This window comes from Erigeron canadensis, chromosome 4, assembly GCF_010389155.1.
Source record: "Erigeron canadensis isolate Cc75 chromosome 4, C_canadensis_v1, whole genome shotgun sequence".
Classification (NCBI taxonomy): domain Eukaryota; kingdom Viridiplantae; phylum Streptophyta; class Magnoliopsida; order Asterales; family Asteraceae; genus Erigeron; species Erigeron canadensis.
Genome location: NC_057764.1, coordinates 30,762,155 through 30,781,353, shown reverse-complemented (window position 1 = coordinate 30,781,353; position 19,199 = coordinate 30,762,155). Strand labels below are relative to the sequence as shown.

Sequence of the window (19,199 nt, the reverse complement as noted above, 5' to 3'; positions counted from 1 at the left end):
AATAAAAGGATTAAAAATGAAGATTCAAAAGATGATGTTATAAATAAATTAGATAAAAATGAATAAATAAATAATAAGAAAAGTGTACTAATGCCAAATTAGATTTTTTCTTATAAAATATTGATGTCATCATAATTTTATTTTATTTATATAAAAAATATTTCCGATTTAAATTCCTTTTAAAATTGTAATAACTTACATGTAATTGTGCATTATTTCCCTTTCCATATTAGAGCATCTTTAATGGTTAAGTTTTTTGTTATAAGTTTTTTTAAAAAAAGCTTTTGATCAAATTGGTGCTCCAATGGTAAAAGTTATAAAAGTCTTTTAAGTATTATCTAATTGCAAAACAAAGAAGAAAGAGAGTGTTATATTCTTTCAAAAACTTGAGGATTCTCAAGCTATTAGTAAAAAGCCTTTAACTCCAATGGAAAAAAAAAAGTCATACAAAAGCTTTTTTGAATAGTAAAAAACTTTACAAAAAGCTTTAAAAAAAGCTTCATTGGATATGCTCTTAGAATCTCTATATATTGATATCTATATCTAATGGCTATCACAGCTTGTCGCATAGATCATATTAGATCATATGTGTTATCTTCATAAATTTTTTGTGTCACGTTTCTTTTTCATTACAATATTAAGTTAATTAAATATCAATTTAATTAAATACGCATATATTATAATTAAAATAATTAACTTTTTTTTTCTAAATAATAAATGTTATCAATTTTTATTTTTTATCTTCGTTAACTAAAACTTACTTATTATTTTCAATTTATTAAATTAATGTTTTCTATAATCTTTGTCAAACAAAACAAACATTTATTTTTTGCCATTTAACAATTTAAGCATACATAAAAGTAATGTTTTAAATTAACCATTCAAGTAATTAGGCATTAAGTTTTTGTTATGTCATTCGTTAAAATTTTAAGTGATTTCGTATAACCCATAATAAAAAAATCTAGCGTATAATAAAGTAATAAAAGTATTTCCAATACAAACACCTATATGCTACAACATGTTGTGTGGATCTAACATAAGTCTTTCCTCTTGTGGAGTTAAAGTGCAGACAGTCTGTTATGCTGCTTTTAAAGTTGTTTCATGTAAAGTAGTCAAACACGAGAACACGTGTTTATATAATTTGCATTTGAAACAATTGGTTTTATGCACTCAAGGTCGTTGAGTTACTTGGAACAATCCAACGGGTCATGTACGCGCAATAATGTTATAACTTCACGATTCATGAATTTAATTTTTAAGCGTATAAATTTTACTTACAAAAAGCAATAGCAACACATTTTATTGGTCACTTACCTTCTATATCTATGTATTGACTTAAAATCAAGATTTGACAAAACAAATTGAAACAAGAAATCCTTAAAATAAATTAACAAAAGAAAAATAAAAAAAAAATCAGCCAATCTTGAATCATACTGTAGCTCAAATCTAATGTCGTAACTCGTAAGTGAAGAAAACTTCTCTACCTGTTGACATTGACAAAAATGTATACGTATAGATGACGTGTAAATATCATCATTATAATTATTTAATTAATAAAAATAAATTTGTCAAAGTGGGATGATTTATCATTTTTCTTAACTTAGAGGTCGATCGAGGGTTGGTTTATACTGTAATAAAGAGAGTAGGGAAGCAAAGCATATACGATCCCCGTATTTTTTTTTATCAAATAATTACAAATGTACTTTCAACGGGGGTGCGCACGATAAGCTATACATATACAACATATTTTCCTTTATATAGATAGATATATCACTTTCTAGTATTTTACTCACTAGATGTCTATGCGTATATATATATATGCATACACACACGCTTACTGACATTACATTGACTTTCTGAAGGTGTTTTTTCACCAATCTTTTTTCTCTCTGTCTCTGTCTTCCTCTCTTACTTTATATTTCTCTCACTCTATTATATATCAAAAACAAACATCATGGATGATCTGCCGTCCGGTTACCGTCCTAACGTCGGTGTCTGCCTCATCAATTCCGATAATCTGGTATATATATATATATACATATAATTTTCATCTTCATATATTTTGCACTACTACTGTTCTGTTCTGTTTCTGTTTTTACTTTTTTTTTGTACGTTTTGACTTCTTATATCTTACGGAGTACATAAAAAAAAAAAAAAAAAAAAAAAAAAAAAAAAAAAAAAAAACTATTTAATTTACACATGTATACTTCTAACTTTAGATTTCTAGTATTTAAAAGCTATGAATATCACACGGTAAAATGTTGTGGTATATAAGAATAAGTGCAGCTTTAAATTAAAATTAAAATTAATTCCACTGCGTTACGTACAGTGATCAAAATTTACAAAATCGCATTTTAATTCACAGTTAAGTCAGTTCACATGTCAAAGTATGTAAGGTCAACAAAATTTAGCTCAATTGAAAATCACAAATACTGAAAAAAGTCTTTAAGTTCACAAGTGAAAGGTCAGCATGTGATATTGTGACGATGTGATGTTCGTATGTACGTGTCAACACATCAAATCACATTTGAATTAATAAAAAGGTAACTTTGTCTCTATTTTTGTTTTTTAACTTTATTTTTGTTTTCATATTAACGTCAGTGACTTTTTACATGTGAATAAACTTAATCGCATATGAATAACCACGTAGTTAATTTGGCTAGTTAAATTTGTGTATGATTCATTCAACATGATGTAAGTAGGAAGATAAAGAAAACTTGTAGCATTGGATATATGTTAATGGAAAGGAAATCGTTTATTATTAGGTGTATGATGCGTTGAAAATTTTTTTAAAATAATATTTGGTGAGAAATTTTATAATTTGTTGAAAAAGGTGTATGGCAGATGAGGCTTAAATTTTAAATTTGGCTAATTTGCCAGTCTTACTATTTATTAAATTATTCGAAATTCAACGATTATAAAAGTATCTTTATAATTGTGAGCATGTGAAAGCCTTTGTGGTTTTGTATTGGATCTGGAGAAAATTGTTAATTAGTACATGGAAATTTTGTCTGATTTCATTCATTGAATATTTTTTGTATGCTCTGACTTTTCAATGATTCAAACTTAGTTGGATATGGGCCAGATAAAACCGGTTCGGATATTTGGAAAATAAAAATAATAAATCAGGATCAACTTTTGATGCCCATGGCCGAAAATTTGTACGTTCCCCCTGGTGGGACAGACAGACGGTTAAAGAGTTAGGTTATTATTCTTTACTTGACAAATTATAATGACTTCATGACTAAATGATATGAACGTTGCATGAGAACATTTTTATTCGTGTTTGGAGGTAGATCGGCAGTTGTGACGACTTTAAAACATAGTTGAAGGTAACATGAATATGTTATGAAAGTAATGTTTACCGGTATGCAACTTATGTGGCTATATGCACTTGTGGTACACTCTCAAATAGGCTTCCTGACAAATATCTTTGTATGTTTCATTATTGATATGGTTAGGGTTATTATAATGATCATTTTGAAATTAGTATGTAATTATGTAAAGTTTCTCACTCTAGATGAGCATAGTAGGAGAATTTGCTAATTTCAGCTTCTAAATTTATTCCATTCACTTTTTCAAATTATATATTCTTTGGAACATTAAGGTTAGGACATTTTGCATAGTTAGTTTGGAATATAAGGAAGGAACATTCTAACCGGATTTGATTGCCTGCAGGTGTTTGTGGCTTCCAGATTAAATGTACCAGGAGCATGGCAAATGCCTCAGGTGAGGGTTCATAATTTTTTCTTTCGAGTAGTCAAAGATAAATAAATAAATTGCATACGCCCCGTATCTTGAGTCTTGAACTTACAACCATTAGGCCTACAAAATGATAATGATGCCCTTTCCTTTATTCAGAACATGCTCTTTTTATTACACCCAAGTCAGAGTTTTCACAGCTTTTCTTTTTTATGCAACGTACATGCAAAAGTGCTATAGCCAGCTAACCGAACTTGTAAAATGACCAAATGTGTGCAAAAAAAGAGTGTTGCATAATATTTTGACATTTGCAAAAGTATGTTGTGCTTATATATCGTTACCCCCATAGAAAGTTAGGCCAAAGCTAATTGTATCAACTCGAATTTACTATTGTTCATAGATTTGGACGATAATCTTGGTTGTCTTTTAAGTAAATGGTTTTCCTTTGATTTCCAAACTCGAAAATCATATGCCCTACTTTCTCATGACCAGGTCCTGTTAATAGCTTTTGTTTGTTCGACTTTATTTCATTTTGCGTCAAAATTTCATCTCATGATAATAGTTAATATTAATCTACAAGCTTTGTTGTTAGGGAGGGATAGAAGAGGGAGAAGAGCCTATTTCTGCTGCAGTTAGGGAGCTTCGAGAAGAAACTGGAGTGGTTTCTGCAGAAATAATTGCAGAGGTTAGTTTCAAATGAGAATACATCCATTATGCCTAATGTTTCTTGCATAAATATCATGATCTCATAAAATCTTAAACTGGTACCCACCAATTTGTCAAATACGTTTTCCAATTTGAGCGGTCTGCACAAGGTTTGACTTGTCAGTTTTTCTTCAACAAAATTTACATAGACTCCTGTAACAAACTTGAAGTTGAAACATAAGATAAATGACTACTGAAAATTCATCCTTTCCAATGGAATAGTATAAGTGTATCGGTATTTATTTAGTGAAATACTCTTTATTGTACAATTTTTTAATCTTTTCTTATTTGTGAAATATGATTGTTTTTCTTTGTTACTCGATGCATCCCTCAGTTAGTTATATAGCCATCCATGGATAGACCTGGCATGCATACTTGTTACTTTTTTACTCCAGGCTATTACTTGTTGAAACTTGTCGTCTAAGGCTATTTGAATATTCAATTACAAAAGGTGGCATTTGGGTGGGGCAGAGTCATTGGGTGCGAAGCTGAAATGAATGATCGTTTAAATGGGCAGTCCAAAAGAAAGCTCTGTTTAAAATAGTTGATGGGTTAAATTGGTCGGGTAGGTCTGGTTGACTCATTGATCCCTACGAGTCTAAGACCCTCTTCTCATTTCTTAATTGCAAAAGATGATTATAACCCGAATATCTAAATGATAAGAACAAGGCAACTAGAATATATCAATATGAAAGACAAAATCATCAAAATCTTGAATTCCTTTGTACGAAGGAACAATTAGAATTTCAAGCATCATAAAGATGATGTAGAGTAATTTTAAAAACTTTTAAACGCTTGAGTTTTGTTTTCTGATTTAGCCAGATAATTTAATTTCCAATTTCAAAGTACATTTTGCAGGGAGAGGTTCACAAAAACTTATTAATAAATGCATACCAGAAGAAAGTCAGTTCGTTATTTAAACTTTCTAACCACTTTATATTTCAATTTTGAAATGTACAAGTGTTATTTATTTACCATTATCTTTGTCAACGGGATGCTCAGGCTGGGTTGAAGCAGCTACACCATGACCTGTTTGGCATTTAATATTTTAAAGCGTTATCTAATATATCTTTTTACCTTATATTTTAAAAACATGATTGAATAAACTGAATTTGCCAGTATTAAACAATGCTAATGATACTTGTACTGCAAGAGAATTATTGCAGACAAGTTACCCCAAGCGTTTCATTTGTTCCTTCTGAAACTAATCACGATTTTTTTTTATTAGTATGAATCGCTTCTCGTTTTATTAACCAACTCTTATGGTTTGCCTGCACAGGTACCTAAATGGTTGACTTATGACTTCCCACCTGCCGTTAAGGCTAAAGTGAACCGTTTGTGGGGAGGTGGTGAATGGCATGGGCAAGCACAAAAATGGTAAAGAACATATTATCGCCATTTTCTTTTCCGTGTTCTCGATCTCCTTTCTTCATACACTGTAAAAACATCATATATTGCTCGAGGACCCGTGACCCTAAAGTATCCTTGTATAAATGAAGTGACTTAATAACCCTGAATTTCTAAGTTTTAAACTCAAACTCTTTTTATCAGCGAATAAATGGCATTAATAATCCTCATTAGAATCCGTATTCACAATCACTAGGTTCCTCATGAAACTGACAAAAGATGAAAGCGAAATCAATTTGGCGAGTGGTGAAGCTGACCCTGAATTTTCAGAGTGGAAATGGGCAAACCCTGAAGAGGTTATTGAACAGGTTAACCTTCTCTTAATCTCTTTCGTTTCTTCATGTTTTCCTTGTGAGTCCTATATGACATCTAGAGTAACAACAGGCAGTGGACTACAAAAGGCCGACATATGAGGAGGTTATAAGAACGTTCAGGTCTCACTTAAATGATGGTGGAAAAGCAGCTGCCAAGTGTAGGTCGACGAAATGGTAAACATGTCAAGTCAGGTTGGTGTATCTAACAAAAAACTATTAAAGTGTAAGCTTTAGAACCCAGAATGATTGCACTTGCTCTTTGTACATGATGTGACGATTAAAACCTTCTCATATAGGTTTCCATTTATTCGTAATAATAAGCTACTGCCTAGTTTACAGTTCATTGCTTTCAATCTTCAGATGCTATGTCATGCATTAATTTTGTAGATGAATATGATGTACAGTCAAGTCTAGTTATTCTTCATTTGTTATTCCTTTTTATCGGAGATGATATGTACACCCTGGAAATTTCTTGGCACACCACTAAGGGGCACAATATCGACATACCTATGGTGTGTGAAGTAATTCTTGTGGTGTCTAAATCAGCTTGATCTTGTAACCATGGTATTTGATACCGCTGGATATCTTTTTGTACCATATGATGTAATGACTAGTTTTTGAAATGGCGAGAAAACGATGAATTTAGCATCCTCTTTTACTATGTTCACACAATATGAAGCAATTGAGTCATACAGTTACTGATTGTATATACAACTAAGAAATTAGACAATGCTGATGAAGAAATTTTTTTATAATACGTGATGTAAAAGATTGGTTACACGAATCTAAAAAACTTTTTGGTTATACATAGACCTGGCAATTCATACCCAAATCAATTACATTGGGCTATATTGGGTAAATATATTAACTTAATGGGTATATATGGGCTTTTAAAACTGAACACGGGCGGGTATTTATTTAACCCTCTAAATTATTCATCAGCTTTAACAGGTCCAAGCGGGTAAGTGTGCCGGTCTGAACGGGTCTATATTTGCAACTCCTCCAAAAAGCGATGTCCACTGAATTTAGTAATTCTGTAAATGTGTTATTCACTTTGTCATCATTTAGACCTTAAATATCGCCATCTTCATCCTTAAAAACCTTCAATCTCGCCATCTTTTCTGGCTATTAAGAAACGATCTCATCAGAAGTCAACATCTCTGAGTTTGATTTTCTTGTATTTGAACGTCAGCTGTGGTTGATGGGTAGTGGTCACGGTGGTGGTTGGACCGTCGATCCACAGTAATGATGGTGGCTGGATCGTTGAAGCTTTTGCTTCAGAGGTCATCCGTGAAGTGGTTGGAGATGTCGATTCATGGTGAATGAGTGAATCAGGGAAGATGAAATCTATATATGCATATGTATTATATATATATATATATATATATATATTTATTATATAACTACAGACAATGCTACTAAGTTCCTATATACTTGTAATCTGCACTAATCAGAGGTGATTTGTACTTACCATAGACTTATTGACCCTCAGTAATCTTTTCGTTATAAACAAATAGCTCTTTTTGGATAACCCAATCGTCTTCAATTATTGCTTGAAATTTACCAACTGATCATCTGGTACAATATGTCCAGCCAAGAGGGCTAGTTATATACAATTTAAAGTACTATTGTCCGATTTTAAGAGCTCAACACATGCTTGAATATTAGATACAATCTTGAAGATTGCTTGGGAAAAGTTCAAAATCTGTCATGGTCCATACCCAGGTTAGGTTGATACATCTATCTGAGAGATATATACGTGTCTTTCCGAGTAAGCTGTATAGGGAAAACATGTTGAAGTTGGTGGTTATATAAGAGCAGCCCGGACCGCTTTGAAGAGTATTGAGAAGTGGGGTTTGGGATAGGAATAAGAGGTGTTGTGTGTTCCTAGTTTCGTAAAAGTCATAAAAAATGGCAAAACTGGTTGAGAAGTTGATCGGAAGATAGCCAGATTTTATAGGTCGGGCTCTTTTTTACACAAAAGTGGTTGTTTTGGAGGGAATGGCGGTTGGTTGCGGGTGAAGGTGGTTAAGAGTGGTCAAGAAGAAAAAAGATTAGGTTAACTATTAGTATGACAGTTTGGATCATGATAACATCTACTAGATGTTGCATTGTGATCTTATTTTAAAAAAAGTTATATAGTTCTCAGAATTATATTTAGTATAGCTAGACACGCAAATACATTAAAAATGGATGTAGTTCTAATGGTATTGTTGGAATATGATCATGTAAAATGAATGTATGTCCGAAAAGTATTTAAGCCTACGGGGTCACATCTCAACGTGAATATTAATATAAATTAATTAATATATTAAATGTAATTTATTGATTAATTTGATCACGAAAATTTAACGGGGATTCGTTAAAAGAGTTAAAAGTTAACGGTACTTAATTAACGGACTTAACGGAGAAGAGTTGGAATTAGGAAACAATTAGGAAACTCCTCTAGATTGTTCTAAAGGGGGCCGGTCGAAATAGGGCTTCAAAACCCTCCAAGACTTGGTCATTAAGTTTCCTAAACCTATAAATATAAACCTATGTTATTTGGTTTTTAACATAACTAAATCCATAGGGTTTTCTTCTCTCTTTTCCTCCCCTCTCTCTCGACCGAAACCAAGAACCCCAAGGGTTTTTGGTTTTCGGTTTTCATAGCTAGGAAAAGGAGTTTTCGGGTTAGCTAGGTTTTCGGGTTTAAGCAAAGGGTTGTTCGTGATCAAGTACTAGCATACATACTTTCCACCGTTGAGTGTGCAATCGTAGAGAGGTTAAGTTAAACCTTATTTTGTCTTCAATCTCTCCATATTAAGGTACAAATTCTATTCCTTGGTTAATTATTTAAACTACATAGATCTTGTCTTCCGTTGCGTACTTTGTGATTTGTTGTGATAATTAGTTATATAACCCAACAGATATTTCATTATCTCATCCTCAAAGACCTTAGACACCTCTTAGTTTTTTAATTGTGTGTAAAAATATGATGACTTTTGCTTTCACCCCGAACAGAGATTGTAAACCAAGACGATACCAAGCCCCATGTGGTACACTGTTTGACGCAGCCATGTCAAATGCTGACGGCAAGTCGGCAACGCTGCGTGTGACTCATATATACCCATACCACGAGCTAAACTAGATATACTAACAACCAACTATATGACCTTACATAATCAAATGTGTTCAAAGCAGCCAAGCAGGTGTGTTCTCTATACTTTTCTAACCCACTGACCTTTATAATATTGAAACTTTTGGTATTGATTGATATATGACAAGAAGATAGGATTATAGGAAAGACAGGGGCCAATGGGGTCGACTGATTCCTTAGAATTTTTCATGCTAGCGTATTGTTTTTTAAGGATAATTTTGATACTTTTACATGATATGACCCCTTTAATTTATGTTCTTTAAACATTATGTTTATGTTAATATATGGTATTTTCAAGAAAAAATTTCATATGGTTATTATTTTTAAGTTAGCCCTTTATACAAAATTGTTTTGGTACTCGCAGTCTCGCCTCATACATGTATTTATCTACTATCTACTTACCAATTTTCTCTTAATTTATATATGAGTATTAGACCACGAGTATATTTGGCAAAAATGATTGGAGTTGAGGATGTCGTTAGGGGCTGGTCTGTTAAGGCTTGGAGCTAGGGATGAGACTTTCTTTCTTATGAAATAAAATTAAGTAAAACTCTATATTGAATTGCGGACAATCTTTCTGGAGGAAAGAACCCAATGCGTCCAATCATCACATTAATTAAAAAAAAAAATGTCTAAGTCCAAGATGCAATACTAATTAATCATCATATAAATTAGCATAAGCTACCACCATACACATGAAGTTAAGAAAGGTATAATCAAAAAACAAATCATGTAACTAATTTATTGTTTTTGCCCAATTGTTTTAACTGCTTTATATAAAGTTTATGAAAATAGAGAATATTAGAAACCATACTTCTCGACATCCATCATGTCCCCAATCATCCAAAGTAGAATAATTGAGTCATACCAAGGAAAACAAGTCTTTGAGTTACATGTATGCGGCCTAACCAGAATATATCCACGACTGTTTTCAAATCTCTTCCTTGGTCACTCCTAAAGTCCTAAGATGATTATCTTTTTCTTTTCTTTTTTTCTTTTCTTTTTTTTAATGATTATCTAATGAGATGTTAACCTACGGCCTCCTGTGAGGAACTCAGAACAACTTAGGACTAGAGCACCTTATTGGTGGTTAATCGAGTCATGTAAGATTACCAAAGAATTTTACATGTTAATGAGTTTTTAATACTTGGCATAATAGTCTAAGTCGATTAAAACTAAAACGTATTATGTATTGTTTTTTGGAAAGAAAAAAACTTATGTTCTTTCTGTCCAATTAAAGATCTGAAGTTGTACACTACGACATGTAGGTATATACACACATATAGACATATATTATCATTTTTGACTGTTGTTATACCACTCTTCAAATATACCTAAAAATCATCTTATATACATATAAAATATATCTAAAAAAATCCTACTACTCATAGTGACATATGTGAATATGAGTATTATTAGAAATAACATGTTATGTTCTCTTATTTTATACAAAACTATATATATATATATATATCATATGAAAGAAACATTGGGAAAGTAATAAGTACTAATAGTTAAAACTAAAGTTTGATGTAACATGTGTAGCTAAAGGTATAGGGGACCAATAGCAAACATACAAATTTGTTGATGGGTGGTATGGAGGGTAGGTTCGATAATGGTCCGGGGAAAGTTGGCTTGGTATGGTTAGATGGGTTGAGTGACTGGACGTGGAAGTGGGAGAGCATGGCCATTAGGCCGACAACTCGCACCTCATTGGGCTCACTTGCCCCCCTACCCTAACTTCCATAAAAACTCACTTTAAACCACTAAATTTGGACCATTCTATCTTGACTTTTTTTGACTCATAATTTAATTCGTTTATATCTTTTCGCTCTTTTCTTTTGATCAAAAGTTGAACTGAAATGGTCATATTATTAAAGGCATTGTGTTTCGTTTGTATCATCTATTTTGTAATTCAGGATTTAAGTTTTAGTGATGTTATAATTTGATTTTATTTTCCCTGAAAAGCTAATTATTATTACAATAATAATATTCGGGATTTTTTTTTTATATGAATGCCATTATCAATACCCACTTGAACCCAAACTCATATCGAATAGACGTTATTACTTTATAATTATTGACTATGGGTCCGTTTTTTTGTTATTAAGTGTTGAATGTATTAAGTGACTAAATATATAAATAATGTCTGTATGTATTAAGTAACAAAATAAATAAATTGACGGTTGTTTTTGTTTATTAGGTAAAATAACATAAAATTTGAATGAATGCAATAAGTTTTTAATTATTAAGTATACTAAATAAAAAAAATCAAAATGAATATCTATCGTTCTACATTCTACCTTAGCTTATCCCAACATAAGTGTTTGCATCTAAACAAAATATATATTTACTTTATCATTCCATCCTCAATAGTCAATATAGTTTCCCAATATAGTTACCTTTTCTTACAAACTGATTATTAAAAGTTTGCAGGGATAAAAAATAACACAATGATTAAATATATATGTTTTTCTTTTTTTTTTTTGGTAATGGATGCATTATCCGGCAAAACACAATATGATATTCATGACCTAGTTTTACCAAATACATTACGGGGGAGGGAGTAGTCACCCCTCTCTCAAACTTTACCACCAATAAAAACCTTCCACTTCAATTTTCCCTAATTTTTCACAATATTCCCAAAATCATTAACGTCATTTTTCCCAAACTTCCTCCAATCTCCACCTTATCAATTATTTTTTCATTTATTTTTAATACTAAAAATAATAAAAGCCACTCTCTCCATCATCCAATCAAAAGTTAGAAAAATAATAATAATAATAAAAAAAATTTATAAATTCCGAACGATCATAGGACCACTAGTGGAGCCCCCCACATTCTCCACCATCCAATCAGAACAACTCTCTCTCCTCTCTCTTCTTTTCACCCCGCTGTAGTGACCTTTCCCGATTATTACTTTCTCTCTCCCTCGACAAATGTGGGGCCGCTACCGGCAAACCTTTTCCTCGATTCCACTCCCCCCTCTAAGAATCAAATATTATATATAGACCGCCAAACTGATGAAAAATATAGTTGCGAGCATGATCACTTATCGTAAAGTTCGTCTCTTTGCCAATGTTTGAAATCAGACAAACACCGGATTGGCCTCTCAATTTTCTTATTGGTTAAGCTGGAGATCAATACAAATATACATTTAATAAAATAATCCAAAAGAAATTATAAGTTGAACATAACATAAGTTTAATAAGTTTAAGTTTTAGCATCTATTATCCAAATTAACCAAATTTTACCATAATATTCCACAAGCTAAACAAGTTCTTACACCAAATCAAAAATTTAGCGCATTCAAATACTATCCAATATCAATACATAACATGCAAATCGTAATTATATATTTTGTTCACTACACACATTTGGTCTTATAATAAAATGAAATAAACACATTTAGCATAAAAACCTTACATCAATAGCAAGCCAAGTAACAGAAATCACAATGATAAGAAAGACTAGAAGTGCAAGAAAAAACCGATTAACCTAATCGAACCGATTTGTAACCAGTAACCGTAACCGGTTAGTAACTGGTAACCGAAACCGGTTGATAACCGGAATAGTAAAAATCGATTATAGGTTACCAGAAACCGTCGGCTACTAACCAATTATTCTTTTGCAAAACCAAAACCGATTATCCTATAACCGGTTAATCACATAGTATATACATATTATATACATATACACTGATATATAACCGAAAGATCGCACCATCAGATGATTTCGTAAGTTTTCAATATATTTATACTATATACAGATTAATGCTTCTTTCATCAGATCCAACATCAATTTTTGGTTGTTTTTGAGATTTTGTTTTGTGTTTAGAAAATAATGTTTATTTGGAATATGAGGTTTTTTGGAATATGGGTTTGTCACTCAAACTTGTCGGAAATGATTGTTTTTCCCCATTGTTCACCATTTTCTCAATATTATAATGAACGGTTAAAAAAAACCAAATAGGTTAACCGATATCGGTTAACCGGTTATTATTAATTGCAATCGCTTAGATAAGTTCCAGTTTTAATACCTAGAAGCCGGTTATTAACCAGTACAAATTAAACGTAACCGGTTATTACTGTTTCAAAAAATAACCGAAACCGATTATTAAAATTAATAACCGAAATTGATTAACCGCTTTTTCACCTCTAACAAAGACCCACATAAAAACCTTACATGACCTGTGAATACAAAAACACAAATATTTGCATGTGCAATAGTCACATCTCATTATATTCGTATTGGATTTTGGTTCATGTAAACCACAGTCCACATAAGTATCCAACGGGGGTATTAGGCCCGTATTTTGTTGTACTTGTAGGTTTAATATAAAACAAACATGTCGTAGCTTTATTACTTCCCTTAATGTAAAAGAAAGAGGAAAAAAATAAGTTATATAACAAATTTGTAAAGCATAAAATTGGAAGAATTTTTAATAATTTAAACTTGGAATGAAATAAAAATTTCAATTAAAAAAAGTTTATTATAATACGATGCATCATAGCGTGCAATAATAATATTACCACTTTATATAGTTTTATTTTTTGAACACTACCACCTTAATTATATACGATAAGAATTATGTAATCTTCAAGTTGCGAAATAAAAGTTATAATTAAAAATGATTCACTATAATACGATACACTATATATATCGGATGTTATAGTAATTGAATTAAACTCTCGTGATCATCAGAGGCGGTACCAGGAAAAAATTCTGAAGGGAGCAAACTTACAAAACTTATGAAAAATAAATCTAAAAGGGGGCAAAATGTTAAAAACCTATAGAAATTTTTTTTAAAATTTATGAAAAATTTAAAAATACATGACAAAATTTAAATTTGGAGGGGGAAATTGGACCCCCTTGCCCCCCTTTAGTACCGCCCCTGATGATCATTATATTTATCATTTTCCTTTCTATAGTTCTATGCTACGAGTACAACAAAAATATTCTAGTCCTTATCAATAAGTTAGAATTTTGGAATATATAAAATGATACTTTACCGTTAACGAATTAGTTTATATCGTCAGTCAATTGTCTTTTAAAAATATATTCATTATTTATTTTAAAGCAACCTTTACGTTAATTATCTATATCATTTAGCGCCGACAACACCACCACAACCCACTGCCGCCGCCACCACACTACCGCCACCACTTCATACCCGGGTGTACCCATAATAATAATTATAATATATATTAAGGCAAAACAGGAATAACGCTCTTTTGCTTGGAGTTCAGTTACTCTAGCAACACCTTTTGTAAGCGACTACGGCTTCGAGGACGCTATTCGATCTATCTTAGTTACGATCACAAACAGATCGGTACGAGCTGCATTAAGATTTAGATGTGGGCGGAAAGCTATCTCTTCTGTCCTTATCGTCTATATCGTAAAATAGATTTTTGACGGAGTGAAAAAGACATATGGTAGAATCGTAACCATAGAATATGATCCGAATCGAAATGCATACATTTGTCTTTATTCTCATGATTACGTATGAATCATCAGACCAAATCCATTCCTGCATTTCTAACCATTTGATCATGGCCATAATGCCATCATTGATCATACAAATGGTCAAAAATAACTTTAATACTCTTAAATAGTCAACATCTTATTGATACAAATTAAATATTATTTAATGACTCTAACTTGTAGATATCCAAAATGACATAGTTGAAAATTTATTTGTCAATGTGATGTTAATATAAAATATTTATACATGATGTATATTTAGGGCCAAGAGTGCAGTCGGCACCTTGTAGGCTTGTATCGACTCCTTCCATTGGCAAGAATCGGCTTGTCGGTTCCATTGTTCCACATCCTTTGGCTCCAATCTGCAACTTGCATCGGCTATAATATATATTGGCTCTAATCGGTCGATCCTTGTGAACACTAGAAGCGTGCTATGTGAGTATGTAACCCTTTTTTATTTTTGTTGTAGTGTCAATTTTGTCATTCTGCCGAAAACCTAATTTCTTAATTGATGGTTTTCGATTTTGAGGCTAATATTATCGATTTTTGGCTTCTATTGCCGGAATCGATGTTGGAACCGACTTGTCGATGCTCCTAACGTACTAAACCCTTTCCCCATGAGATATGAAACCCATTTTTGGGGTTTCTTTTCATCACCGACCATGGTTGTTCACTTTTTCGGCGTCCCCTTTTTTGGGGTTTCTGGTTACTATTGTTGTTGCTTACTTTTCCGGTGACTCCTTTTTGGTGTTTCTAGTTACCATTGCTGCTACTTACTTCCGGAGAGCCCTTTTTGGGGTTTCTGGTTTCAGTGGAGTTCCATGTTATTTCGGCGACCTCTTTTTGGGGTTTCTGGTTTGACTAGTGGTGTTGCTTATTCCAGCGACCCTTTTGGGGTTTTTTGGTTACTGTGGCACTTGTTTCCGGCAAGCCCTTTTTGGGTTTTTTGGTTAGTTGCTGCTTTTATGCTTAGGTGTTTATATATTTTTAATATTGTCGTTAATTGCATGTTTGTGATTAACTTGGTGGTATTAATTTAGCAGTAGCATTGCATAGAGTCTTTTCCCATGGTGGTGTTGTCGTGGTTTGTTCCATTAAAGCAACTAATGGCCGGAAATGTAGTATTATGTCGGTGATGATATCGTTGAATAATTTGGTTGCCGGTGTTACGTTAAATGGGCTATGATGATAAAAAAAAAGTTCGTAAAATGAGACTCGGATGATTCGGGACGAATCTTGGCAGGGTAAACCTTTGGGTTGGCAGTCAAAGTATCTTCGACTTCCGAATTCCCAATTTCTGAGCCCAAGTAGTTTACTTTTTTTTAATATATATAAAAAGGCCACTTTTACAAGTTCCGGCAACTGATTATTTTTTCGGTCATTGGCATTTTGATTAGTTAATTGGCTACTACACCCTTTGTTTTGGCATCTTTTGGCTAGACAACCAACAGGCCACGTGGGGTCTTCTTATTGGACGTTGAACTTTTCAAAACTTGTCAATTTGTCAAAATTTGACACCGCATCATTGACCCTCAGAAGCGAAACATTATAGGATTCTTCTTTTTAACAAGTAGATTATTTTAAACTTTATATGTTATTAATTATTTTTTTGAAAACAGGTGATGATAAATCCACAGATAATTTTTGTGGCATACAACAAGTACATGTTTAACACATAATACAATTATATATCTAAAACAATAATTGTTTTATATAACAAAAATTGTTGTAAATTTGTGCATCATATAGTTTTTCCCCCATATTTGTTCCATTCATTATTGTAAACTTGTATATACGTACAAACAAGATGCGACAAGATTTTACACAATATCAACATATTGTCATTCTATACTACACTTCTCGTTAAATCATAGTTGAGTTTTCACCCTACATTTTATATTTTATGTGACTATGAGTGCCAGCGACAATTAAGAAAACCCCAAAATCCCTAAATGAATGAAACCAAACAATGGCCCTCAAAGCACATGTAACATGTTCTTAGCAAAAAAGCTTCCTTCCTTCCATAGGAGTACACTTAACTTTATAAAAAATGGGCCTTCCCTTTCGATCCCCACTTTACTTTTCTTCTAGTGCAATATTCAATAGTTAGGAAGTCATAAAATGTCATAAAGAATATTGGTCCAAAAGTATTTCCAAATCAATATGATCATACGAATCAAGACATATATACACGTACATTTTGAACTTAGCTAGTTGCATTTATTCACTACTGTTTGTTGATCCGATTATCGACTTTTTGCTATTGTTCCGGGCTTGAAAGAATCTCATCAATTAAAAGGTATCAAAATTTCAACTCTAGGGTCTTAAAAGAAGCATGCCTTGAAAAGAATCAATATAGATGGGAATACTGGAATAGAAGGTTATTTAGACCAAATTTTGAAAAAGTGAGTAACGATATATTGAAAGAGTACGACACATAAACAATTGCATTACGTAATTGAAATTAATTTACTGTAGTAGAGTTGACCCAATGAATGAAGTAGGACATTCAAAGACGTATCAAGATTAATATAAATTTTGTTACATTTAACGATAAATATAAATATTTCAAAAGATCGAATATATGTGAAAATTTTGGTCATAGGTTAGTTTGACAGTTGTTTTTTAAGAGCTTAAATTAAGCTATTTGTTTTAATCTTATACATCATCCAATATATAATTAGCATTAATTGTCAAATTTTCAGATATCATTATCTATATTAGAATTTATTCTACTCTTCAAAACTTTGGTTAACCATGCAATGCCAAATAAAACTACTTAATATGTTAGGTGGTTGATGGTGACTTTAGTTTGTAGATGTCATTTAACAATTTCTATTTTCTATTGCACAATTGAATTTACATACTTATAACAGGGTAAGGATTGACAAAATGATCTCATCAAGTGAGTTTGGATTTCTTTTTTAAATTTTATTTACATAATCCAAATAAAACTGCCCCAATTGGGTCCTATCAACTCGAAGATAAGAGAATAAACATCAAGGTTATTTTTATTTTTATTTTTTGAACGACAAAAATAAACACCAAGGTTAATTATGTTGTATGATACTAGCTTGTACGATTATTAGTAACTTATTTATAATTACTATGTTATAAAAAGAATAGCCATGTTGAAAGTTACGTAGGAAAATATCCAATATCTCTTAATGATTGAATTACATTATCAGTTTTTTATCTTTTAAAATATCTCCATTAACCCTTTACATAAATTATTTTTGCATCAATTATCTACACCACTCGACGCCACCTCTATCACCAACAGTCGTCACCACCCGCCGTACCGTTACCGTCACGAACACCACCGCATTGCGCAGTTACAGTTTTTGTATCTCATTTATACTTTTGAAAGAATCTTAATTTTTTAGTTTTACAAGGGCCTTTGGTATATATTTGACATAGTTTTGCAACAAAAGACTTGCCATATTAAGTTTAAGATTTCGGTGATAACGGTTCAAATCATGTTGCCCAACTTTTAGCCAGTTGCGTCAATTCTAATAATTTTGCCAACCAAGAGGCCTATATCCGTTTATTAAAATCAAGTAAAAACTCTCATTGTCTTGAATAAGGCAAGTAATTTTTACTCCTAAAATCAAATAGTACAACAAGCTGCTAGGGTCTGTTTGGTTTATATATTTTTCAAAAATATACGATCGATGGGAAGGAATTCGAAATTTCACATGCTAACTTAACATGACAAAAAACAAAATTCCGATTCATTTAATTTCCACAAAAATTTTTTAAATTCGGTGAACCAAACAGCCCTAAAGGCATATTTGGTTTATGAGAATGAAAACGGAGGTCTTTCATTCACTCCATATTTAATTGGTCCATTGCTTTGGAACTAAAAAATATCAAACTCATCAATATATATATAATACCGATTCCAAAAAACGAAACAGCCTCTAAAAGATTTCATGTTAACCCGTATAACCATATGTGTATATGTTGATAAAAGTTCTCATTTCAAATTTGTAAAGCTATTTGCATTTTATAATCGAGAAGAGATATATATGTACTTGTGCTCTCTACTTAGTAATTAACGGAAAGGGGACGTCAGCCATAATGGTGACTACTGGTCACTAGATTGTTAGGTAGTTCAGTGACAACGATGCATGGCTTGTCGACATTGGGGATGGTCGTGGTCCGAGATGGTCACACGGTGGCGCGGCTACAATGGTCATCGGGATTGTACGGAGAGGGGAGTGTCAAGTGTGCGTGTGCTTGTATTCTAAGCAAGAATGATGCATGCATGGTATGTGTGTAGCATCGTGTGATGAAAAAAAACAAAAAGGAGTTACATACTATCTCGTGGCATATTGATTAGCAAAAGAATATTATTAATGAAATGGTCAACCTTAAATGTTATGTTTTATCAAATTGCGAGACCATTATATATATATATATACTCGTTAGATTCTAAATTCTAG

General features: G+C 32.2%; 1 protein-coding gene across 1 annotated transcript; it reads left to right on the top strand.

Moving 5' to 3' along the window:
- The first annotated feature begins 1,852 nt into the window (after positions 1-1,852).
- On the top strand, positions 1,853-6,471 carry LOC122598454 (nudix hydrolase 25). Its single transcript, XM_043771050.1, has 6 exons — positions 1,853-2,020; positions 3,679-3,729; positions 4,295-4,387; positions 5,687-5,784; positions 6,011-6,122; positions 6,199-6,471. The coding sequence occupies exons 1-6, from the start codon at positions 1,955-1,957 to the stop codon at positions 6,304-6,306; spliced, it is 528 nt and encodes a 175-aa protein (XP_043626985.1). The 5' UTR covers positions 1,853-1,954; the 3' UTR covers positions 6,307-6,471.
- The last annotated feature ends 12,728 nt before the right edge of the window (positions 6,472-19,199 follow it).

Excerpts from the sequence above, each read along its gene's own strand:
- LOC122598454 (XM_043771050.1), top strand. The coding sequence starts at position 1,955 with ATGGATGATCTGCCGTCCGGTTACCGTCCTAACGTCGGTGTCTGCCTC. Across the intron at positions 2,021-3,678 it reads TCATCAATTCCGATAATCTG|GTGTTTGTGGCTTCCAGATT; the intron begins GTATATATATAT and ends GATTGCCTGCAG. Across the intron at positions 3,730-4,294 it reads GAGCATGGCAAATGCCTCAG|GGAGGGATAGAAGAGGGAGA; the intron begins GTGAGGGTTCAT and ends CTTTGTTGTTAG.